Genomic DNA, 10,856 nt, shown 5'->3' on the forward strand with positions numbered 1-10,856 from the left:
GAAACTTCTAAGTAAAACAGAATTCAGTCATTTGACTCATTAAACAGCTGTGCTGTCAATATGTAAGACCTGCATTAGTGATTCCTTGTAACTTTAAAGGATGTCTTTAAATGCTGATACAGATTTCAGTTTTGAGCTCTGTGATGGCGCATAACATACAGCTATAGACATGTCTCAAAGTGAATTAAGCAGGCTATAGCAGTAACAAAAAATACTGTGTCATTGATAGTTTAATTTGCAAGAACAAGGCAATAAACAAGTGAAACGATGTCTGTCTTCCATTGCAAACTTGAGGGGGAAAAAAAAACGAGGTACCACTGCTGTTCTGAGAAACTAGTGAAAATACAATTCATACTGTGTCCATGTTTTCTTGAAAAAAATGCTCCCTGAATAATCACAGCTGTACTGCCAAACATTAATATCTTCAGAGTACACACCAAATGACTGCAATGGGCATCATTAAAACAGGGAAAATTTACTTGGATCAGCGTCCAGAAGTATTTATAGAGAGTTTTTATTATACATACTATATATTTTTATTGTACAATTGTACTGTGCAACAGAAGGGTAGCGAAATGCCCATGAGAATCAAAGTCCCTTCCTTATGGTATTGCACTGAAGTCTCGCTGGAACCTGAAATCATTGTTGCCTTAAATATGTAAAAGGAATCTTACCACTGAAGACAATTCTATCAACCAAAATGCCTCCCCCCCCCCCCCCCCCGCCGCAACAGTTTGTAGTTGTTTTGGATCCTAGCTATATCCAGGCTGAAATTCTTGTTAACATATCCACAATGGAAAAGAGTTACTACATGCTAGCTTTGATATGGTTACTTATGGTGGTAAAATGTGAACACACAATTGGCCAAAGGCGTGTGTGAACAAAAGTCATCGGCACAGGTCTGCAGGGCATAGAAGATCAGGCTTTGTTTGCCTTATCAAGTTCCAAAGTAATATATTCCCTTGCACTGCAAACATACAGGATATAAACCGAAGAAGAGAAATATTCAGTCATGGATCTATGTAATAGGTCTCTGTCCGACCCCAGAACAACCTATACTCTGTGCATAGTTAAAAAAAAAAACACACACCCCCCCAAAAACAACCAACAACAAACCACAACCAAAAGAAGCAAACAAAAATACACACATACCCAAAACCCCTCAAAACAAACAAAAAACCCCAAACCACCAAAAAACTAAAACAATAAAAGAATGCCATAAACCAACAACTGACAGTTTATTCAATCACTCTTCAAAACACGTGTTTAATTTGCACAGAAAATGAACGGCGGTAGGATAGCTAGCAAAGGCTATGTTTGTCCTAGACTTTGATTTTCAAGAGAGATGCTGTTCACCATTGTTGTTGGCATTGTTCAGCATGTAGTTCAAAAGCTATTGAAAATTCAACTCGGTAAAACTGTTCAATTTTACAGCCCAACAGTGCTCAGTTATAACTTTGAAGAAGACGAGCATCTTCTATGCATAACTAATAAATACAACGTTCTCTAACAGAGCTATGTAAGTTTGTGTGTTTTTTAATGTTAAAGAACATAGCTGCAAGTCAGGTTTTTCTTCCTTTTTAAGAAATTCTTCTAACTAAAACCTGTATGTATCCTGAAAAGTCAGGTCTTTGAAGGAGGACCATCCTTCCATTTCCCAAATTAGTCTCTTAATTTAGCCAGTGTCATGTATTATACTGTAAGAATGGGTAGGCTGGCCATATACACACAATGTACTTACCTGTGTTTTGTAGTGATGGATCTTTTTAAAACAACAGCTGCATGTTGTTTTCTGGGGTTATTTTGTACACTTGCTCTGCAGACAATGAAATCTACTTCTTTTCTTAAATACCACTTTTGTAAATTGCTTCCTTCAATCCCTCCTTCATTTCCTACACTTCTGGGATAATCAGGAAGTGGGACAGTGATGAAGGCAGTGCGCAACAAGTCACAGAACTGGAAAAAGCGCTGGTCTTAAATAGATAAAAGGATGTGATCAGGCTTTGAGGTTGTAAAGGAAATACTGATTTTTTTTTTTAATTTAAGTTTTTACAATGTCAAGTCAATCTCTCAAAGTGTAAGCAATCTTAACGTTACATAACAAAACATTGTAAAAGTAACTTTCATGGGTTGCGTAGTTTTTTCTAACAAATAATGGTTGAGTAGCAGTTGTTAAGGTCTTTTCACCTGCATCAACTGTCATAGGCAGTCAGTTTACATTGTAAAAGTATTTAGTTTTAAAATGCTCTTATCCTCTCATCAGCATAACAAAAACGTTGACTAGCTTAGGAACTAGATGTTCCTTTTCTGTTTTGTGTCTTTTTTGCTCCTTTAATTCTGTAACATGTTTTTTTTTTCTTCTCAGCAGCATCACCAGTAATAAGTAACATCTGAGTTATATCAAGCCATTTAGTTCAAATGAAAACCATAGTTCCATTTTAAAGTAATAATTGTGTGTGTTTTGCAGTATAAGTCTTCCAGAAAGAGTTCAAGTGGAAATGAAAATGATGAGGTGAGACATAGTAGTTGTGTAAAATGTAAAAAAACGTTTTATTCATTTGTCTTTTATGAACGCCTACGAGCCACAGTCGCAGAACAGGAGAACATTGGCTAGAGTCCACACAAACAAACTTCACGTTCCAAAGCCATAGCAGAAATAAATACTATACTCCTTTATTTGAAAAAAATGATCAAGATTGTGCCCTGGGGAAGAAAGTAGTACATTTACTTTCTTCGGTAATAGGGAGGTTAATTCACCTATCAAGCAGAGGTAATGTAAAAGTAGTATTTGACATAAACAGTGAACAGTGTTTCCTTGATTTACATGTTTTTAAATTTATTTGCTGCTAGTTTGTCGCATACTTGACAAATCTTGCATGTCTCCATATATTGTATATTTCATAACTTCATGTTTCTTGTTAAATCATAATTTTCATTTTTATAATTTCATCTCTTTGATTTCTTTTTAGCAAGACAGTGATAATACTAATGTGTCCCCACAGTCTCCTGTGTCGTCTGAGGTACAAGTTTGTGGTTCTGTTTTTCATTCAACAAACATTTCTGTGTGTGCATTACTTGTCACCAGGTTTTCCACGCAGATACAAACCTGTTAGTTTCCTTTGAAACTGCATATTAGAATTATTTTATCATAATAAAAATTCAAAAATAGGTAGAAACTAGAGACAGCTATTACAACTTGTTTTACCTTTGCAACTATCCAGTCTCCTGTAGATATCTTCTTTTTGACTGGTGTTTAGAAAGGTGCATTGCTTTGTCTCCATTATCTTTTCTAATGAAAATAGCTAATAAAACAAAAATCAAATTTGCCACATTTTCTAAGTGTCCCCTGTGCACTAGCCATCCAGAAGATTTTTAAGTAAAACTTGTGGTTTAGCATTTTTATGCAATACGGGAACCCAAAGGTACTGACACTTCTTGGAGAGTTTTGTCCTTTAAAGTTCTGGCTCTCGCCTTCGTGGTGCAGCCTTGCAGCTTCATTTGCTGGTTGCTTTCCTTTTTAAGGAACATCCATGTAGTCTCACTGCTGAGCTCTGAATAAAGCATACCAAAAGCTATTAACATTTCCACCTCATGTTAATAAGGAACTTCAGGAAGCAGAATGAGAACATCTCCCAGATACAGTGAAATGAGTTGAAATAAAGATATCTCATGTACATACCAAATTACTGAGTACTCTTTAGATGGTGAAATGAGAAAAATCAGATCTTCATAATTGAAAGTAAATAGTTCTTAAATATTTTGATGCTAAGTGTTGGGAGGATATTTGCGTTTGCTTACAGCTGGCTTACAACTCTTCACAGAATGGTTTGCAGTAGTTTGAAATGGTTTAGAGTAGATTTTATTTAATCTGGTGCTGCTTTTCTTCCTCAGTGAGATAATTTTATCTGCATGTAGTGAGGTTACTTTCATTCCATTTAGTTTATACTGTCCCCTTCAAAAGAGTGTGCTACAGTTAAGCAGAAGAACTCACTTTTCTTAGGCAAGAATAATTTAAACACTATCTTGATGGGAACAACAGTTAATTCTTTTAATGAATGGAAGAAAATTGATTTTATCTCTGTTAACAGGATTATGAAAGGACAGATAGTAACACTCATGGTCCATTTGGTCTCAAACCAAGGTCAGGTAAGCTGCTGTTCTCTAACATAACATCATAGAACAGATGTTTATTTCCTGGACTGGAATGTACAGTAAGGATAGCAGATGCGTGAATTGGAATGAATATGAAGAGACGCCACAGTACAGCCACGCACTTGGTATATTTATCACAAGCATAGTGCTGGGAAAGACATAGACAGCTGCTTTGGCAAACAAATAATTGAAAGTTCCCCAAGTTGCACAGTGATTGTTTTTTTTAATTACATTTTAAAATTTTTTCCCCCACTGATTTATTTTGTGCATATTTAGTCACTGTCAAAGAACAGGGAAACAGCAAGCAGTTGTTCTTGACACCTGATGGCTGATGCAGGAGGGTTTCAAGAGAACTAGATTTTTGTAATTTGTCCTATGAAAGGGTGCTTTCAGCAGAGCTTTGCCAGGAGTTTTATGGCTTAGTGCTTTGTTGCACCCTGACTCTTCCAAGACTCTGCCATACCCTCATAAGTAAGTTGTATTGTCTAAAGCACACTTTCAGTTCTCTGAAATCTAGGTATAAATAATACTTTTTTTGGTTATATTATTATTTTGTTGGCAAGTATCTATGTGAATACTGGAACAGTGTAAAACACAGTTTGGAAAAGCCACTGTGCAATCTTTTTTCCAGTTAATACCACTCTTCTCTGTTTTTAAGGGAACAGTCTTTTGCAAATTCATTAAGGAAGAATCTCAACTCTTTAATTTAATTCAGTGTTTATAGTAGAAAAGCTTGACCTCCTTAACACCAGCCTGTGAACCCCTCAGTAGTAGAGTATGTCTGGCTGAGGTCATGCAAGTGACTTCTTCAGCGCCCCTAAGCTACTTGAGATTTGTAAGTGGTTGTGTGAAACTTCTGTGCCAGAGATAGTTAGGTTAATTGCATGTACCGGGACATGTCTGGCTGTGATAATTTAGAGGCTTCTGAATTATCTACATCCTTGGCTGCAGGAAGGTGCAGATTTGATAGGAGGAAGCAGGCTTGTTAGGACTTTTCAGCCCATCTTTTCTCAGTGCAGTAGTAGGCTTCCTAGGAGCCACTGCCAGCTCACGTCTGCACAACGGCAGCACCCCTTTCACTCAGTTCTAGGACAGTGAATGGCATTTTGTTTCTTAGTTAGAAGCCAAAATCTTTGTAGTTTTAGATGCTTCCATAGATACTGTTGGTAACATGTAATTGTGTTTTTCTGAATACAAACTACATACTGTCATAATGTATTAAGATCAGAGCAGTGATTTCAACAGTGTCTATAAAATTTCTGTTATTTTTGATTGTTAGATCTCTTGCTAAAATCCAACCTATTAGCAACAATATAGGAAGTTCTAAAAGTGTAAGTATTTTTTTTAGCTCAAAAGCATGGGGTAAAATACTTAAAGATACAGTGGTATTGCTACAGAAGAGTGTTTATTTGCCAGTGTTCTATAAAACAGAATTGTTATTTGGAAGGCTTTCTGACCATGAAAAATTAGTAAAGTGAATGTAGTTGTTTAACAGACCTCCTTTGTAAAGGAACCTTTAGATGAGACATTCCATATTTTTCAGTTAATTTTTTAAATGTGCATATGCAGAGACAGTGATTGCTTAACTAACACATGTGCGTGTGTGTAGGTATTTGTTTTAAGTTTTTCATTTTAAGTTAACGTCAGAGAGTTCTGTCCCTTTTTTAGTCTTCATAAAGACTTTGTACTTAATTAAAACACAATGAAAATACTTTCAAAGCTAGATTGCAAGATATGCTTGGAAAAGTGCAAATGAAGTATATATCTCAAACAGATATTTGAATATTGAAGTAAACTCTGTCTCCATATTTTCTGGTTATCCATTTGCACTTTAAGTAAGATGATCTGTGTATTTTATTTGAAAGATAAGTTTCACAGACAGCATCTTTTACATCAGGATACTTAAACATATTCTGAAAAGTTCTGCAGCTTTTTTCCCATTTTTTAATATTTGTGGTAAATTTTTAGTCTGGGTGTTTTTTTTAGTCTGAATTCTGAAAACTAACTTCACTAATGTTTAATAGCTTTCAGCCGTGCATCTCGCCAGGACTATGGTGCAGTGGATCCTGGATTTACAATGAGGAGGAAAATGGAGCATTTAAGGGAAGAAAGGGAACAAATAAGACAGCTTCGCAATGTATGTACCATTATTTACTATATGGGTGCAGTGCATTTACATTGCTGTGTACCACAGTTTAAACCTAAAGGCCTGCAGATCATTACCGTTGTACAGGGGCATCACTGCAGTGATACTTCCCCCTGAGGAATTTCATGTAACCAGCTACACTGGTGCAATTTTTGGTCCAACCAAAATACCAACCAGGGATCAAATGTTTTTTAGCTGAAAACAAAGTAAAATGAAAAATGAAATTATTTTTTTTAGATTTCTGAGGTTTTAGGTTTTCCTGGGGAGACAATAAGCCTACTTGTGTTTGCTGCTATTTAACCTGAGATTTGAGGAAAGATGGTCACAGTCTTCTGAACAGCCAAATGCTTTTTGAGTGTAGAAAGTTGCTAGAAATTATACAATAAAGAATGGGATCTAAATTTCAGACTTGCAGTAGGTTGTTTTCTGTATAGTTCTACTCTCAAGATATTTCGCAGTTAACTATAGTTAACTGGAAGTCATAGCAGCTCTGCTTTCCAGGGCAGTACTGATTTGGGGTGTGACTTCTATGAAGGCTGTTTCTGTCTTGTCGGGTTCACTTCCTGAGCAGTGAAGGCTTGTTGCTGGGGTGGGAAAAAACAGTCCCTGCTTCCCTTCTCTGTTTTGTAACACAAGTGTGGGCACTATTTAACCGTCATCTGCACAAGTGAAATTTCCATGCCCAAAGTGGTTGTGTTCCCTTCTTTTCTTCCCTCCATCTCCTAGTAAAATTGTGTATGATTTCAACCCACAAATTCTGCACACTAACAGCTAATGAGGTACTTGGCATAACATTTCTGTCCTTAAATTCTAAGCTTTCCCATTATGTGCAGAGAGTTCATCATATGGCTCTGAGAGCTACGTATCATGGTAATTGTTGGCTGAATGTCTCTCTCAATGTTTGTAGCTGTGTCACTGAAAAAAAAAAAGCAAAGGGAATGTAAGGTTAATGATAAAGAGAAGAGGATATTTGTACTCAGTAAAGTGTGAGTTGACTCCATTTACTTCAATTTAGTATTAAAACGTCCCTTTTAAACTCAATGCTTTAAAATTAAAAATTAGCTAATGTTGAAAGTAACTTACTTACGGACTCTTTAATAGAATCTTGAATCAAGGTTAAAAGTAATTTTGCCAGACGACATTGGAGCAGCACTGATGGATGGAGTAGTTCTTTGCCATTTAGCCAATCACATAAGGCCACGTTCTGTTGCCAGCATTCATGTACCATCGCCAGCAGTGGTAAGTCATTTATCTCACTTCTGTTGCATCTGACATAAAAACAAACTTTTAAAGTTCAATATTAAACATCATGAGTCATATTTACCATATTAATTGGCTACATGCCTTTTTCTGCAAAGAAGCATTAAACAAGGCTCAGAAGTTTAGTTTAAGGGCTACTTTCATATACTGAGTCTTCATAGAATTTGTTTTGTGCTTTAGCAACTGTTACAACTTGCATCAGAAATACACAGTCCTTCATGAATGTATGCTGAAGATCTAACATTCTGTCTTTACAGCCTAAACTCAGTATGGCAAAGTGCCGAAGAAATGTTGAAAACTTTCTTGATGCTTGCAAAAAATTGGGCGTTCCACAGGTATACTGTTTGCTTTATTGACTTATTAACAACTACAGAAAATGTCAGCAAATGCTGAAGCTGATTGGGGGGAGGGACGGACGACTGATTTAAATTCAGGGGCAATAGTAATTATCATGCTGACCAGGGAACATGAAAACACAAAAAGAAGTCCCATTTCCGGCCTGTGGCATGAACTTGAGGAAGCTACTTTATGGGTTTCTAGTCGGTTCCTTATAGTAAAAATAATACTGACCTCCTTGTAAAATATATTGCCATCTAAACAAAAGAACTGATGTGAGAGGATGATGTTGTAATACTTAAAAGTCTTGAGTTTAGCAACTCACTGTGGCATGAATTTCAGCATTTGCCTAGGAAAAATCCTGCAATTACAGAAATATGTAGCCTAATCTGTCTTTTTTAGCATGGCCGTAGTTGTAGCCCATTATTCATGCTTCTGTTGCCCAAGTTCATCCTCTTACTTCCCTGTATGTGGGCGGGGGGAAACAACCACGAAGATCAAATCATTTCCTGTATATTACAAGAGACAAAAAAACTCCCTTGACCCTCTTTAGTGGAACAAGAACGTTAGTTCATGGATTTAGAAGCCTGGGTTACTGTTCCGCCACAGCTTCTGTCTAGCGCGGAGCCATAGGCCATTCAGAAGTTCGAGATGCTAAGATTTACCTCCTGAATTACATGTAACCAGCTAGCAGTTGGGAAAATTGTCCAGCTTGTGCTGAATTTTGAAACTGAAAGATGACTTTCTTGGAGAATGGCTCATTACCGAGGACCCAGTCTATCAGCACTTCTGAGTGTTCCCAGGGGAAAAATTGGTAATAAGTCTACAAAACAAGGGAAGGGGAAGTAGACCACTGAGCCAGCAGCCTGTTTTTCTTGCTTGTTTCTTTTCAGAAGCAGGTCTTGGCTTTATGAAATTGTCAGCCTTTTATGTATCTTCTGATGTTGTCATCAGATGTTGTTCTGATGACATTCTGATGTTGTTCAACACTTTAAACAGATCTTGGGTATAATTAGCTTCAGACCATTCTGTTACTGTAGAGAACCGTATGTGACATTTAGGGCCAAAGACATTTTCTATGCAAGTGTCATATAGTGATGTATGTGCGATTTCAGAGAGAATGTGTTTGTTACTCACCTTGGGGGAAGAAAAAAGAATGAAACTTGATACACGTACCGCTTTACTTTGCAGGAGAGACTTTGCTTGCCTCATCACATTCTGGAGGAAAGGGGTCTGGTGAAGGTTGGCCTCACAGTTCAAGCTCTGCTTGAATTGCCAACTTTGAAAGTATCTCAGCTTTCTTCCATGTGACATGACTTCTTGGAAGCTAGACAACTTACCATTCGATCTGCTGATTTGGATCGCTCCAAGGCAGTTCAGCTTCCTACATGGGAACATCCAAGCCATCAAAAACTAGTATCTGTCCAGATGCTGTAGAGAGCCTTACTTCAGAGTTGTACATGAAAACCTTGGAGTCAGCTGCCAGTTAAGAGAACAAAATTATTCCTTTTTTCTTTTGTAATTGTATGCACGAAGAGATTGTGGTAGCATCAGGTTCTCTTTCCAGTTAATTTAAGTTAAAAGCTGCCATTTAACATCTCTATGTTACAGTTAAATGCTGGATTTCTTTTCCTACATTGAAAATATTGTTTGAATTATTTTCAAAGTACAAAGCACACACACCACCCCCCCTTTAAACTTTCAAGTCAATCATTTGATTTAAAGGTAAGACAAAAATGTAGCGATGGTATGATGGTAAAAATGTGAGCGACTGATCACTTGTAATCCACTTTCACTCTCTCAGAAAGCTTAATATTTGTGTTCTTTATTTTTTTGCACTCCTGATTGTAACTTACACACTTCTAACATTGCCAGTATTTAGTCTGAGTGTATGGTGATTACACAAAACAGTATACAATGGGAAAAGGACACATTTTATTGAGTTTTTTCCAGTCTTCTAGGTTGGTGCCAAATATTTTTTTCAGTTGTACTGTAGATTGTTTACATGTGAAGTGCCTGTGTAATTGATAACTCTTAATAGTCTTAAACATTTTTGAAATTTCTTTGTTTAAAATAGATAAAATGGAAATTTTTAAATATTTTAATAGTTTTTTGTAAAATCAGTACGTGAAGGTTTAAGTAATACTTCACATCTTTGATGTTGGGTGTTTTAAGTTTGTTGCACAATTTAATTGGTTATTTTGTTGTTTAATAATTAGAAAATACTGTAAATACTTTTTATTTATGATATTTAATTTGATAATACCTGATCACTTTTCGTTTAATGTATTGTTGGACAAAAAAAAAAAAATTATCTACTTCTCTTTGTTTGGGACAAACAAATATACACGGTAAGACATGAGGACTAGTGATGCATACAGAGTAATTTAGGACATTTTGATAAAACTGCCAAAATCTCAGGTTTATGCTGTGACTTTCAGGATTTTGTGTAATATTGCTCCTGATCTCATATTACACTTTTACAACAGGTGTATCCATAATTTAGTTGAGAAATACCAGTGTTTATCTTTTCAGTGTTTACAGGATTTACTCTGTAATTTACACAAGTGTGGCATAGCACACAAATCAGTCTGTACAAATGTCACTGTGCTGAGACATTAGACTTTTCTGGATAAATGTGAAAAAGAAAAATTTCCACTGTGGTGGTTTTTTGAAACTTCTGAGTTTATGTATCAGTTGCACAAATTCTCGGTGTTTTGAGAACATTCTGAAACCATACACAGTTGAGTTCTCCCAACAAGTTGCAAATAATTTCATTATTTTAGTAATAAATCTGTTTGCATTAGTTTGTTCTTCATGAATAGGTAGCTCAATGGAAAGAAAAAAAGTTCTGATTGTCACAGATTTTCTATTTTAGGCTAAGTAAATGTTGATTGAGGGATATGTTTGCCAAGCATGTAACAAGATTTGATTCTGTTCTTTCCAATTGATCAAGACCCCA

General features: G+C 36.2%; 1 protein-coding gene across 1 annotated transcript in view; it reads left to right on the plus strand.

Moving 5' to 3' along the window:
- LRCH2 (leucine-rich repeats and calponin homology (CH) domain containing 2) overlaps positions 1–9,205 on the plus strand; it is a gene marked incomplete at its 5' end in the record, with an annotated part of 29,822 nt that extends 20,617 nt beyond the window's left edge. The window contains 7 exons of the mRNA XM_010287718.1: positions 2,468–2,512; positions 2,970–3,020; positions 4,089–4,146; positions 6,177–6,289; positions 7,400–7,537; positions 7,816–7,893; positions 9,086–9,205. Of these exons, the coding sequence (XP_010286020.1) occupies positions 2,468–2,512; positions 2,970–3,020; positions 4,089–4,146; positions 6,177–6,289; positions 7,400–7,537; positions 7,816–7,893; positions 9,086–9,205 (603 nt within the window). The remainder of the gene's footprint in view (positions 1–2,467; positions 2,513–2,969; positions 3,021–4,088; positions 4,147–6,176; positions 6,290–7,399; positions 7,538–7,815; positions 7,894–9,085) is intronic.
- Positions 9,206–10,856: the final 1,651 nt, after the last annotated feature.

This window comes from Phaethon lepturus, unplaced genomic scaffold (genome assembly GCF_000687285.1).
Source record: "Phaethon lepturus isolate BGI_N335 unplaced genomic scaffold, ASM68728v1 scaffold15535, whole genome shotgun sequence".
Taxonomy (NCBI): Eukaryota; Metazoa; Chordata; class Aves; order Phaethontiformes; family Phaethontidae; genus Phaethon; species Phaethon lepturus.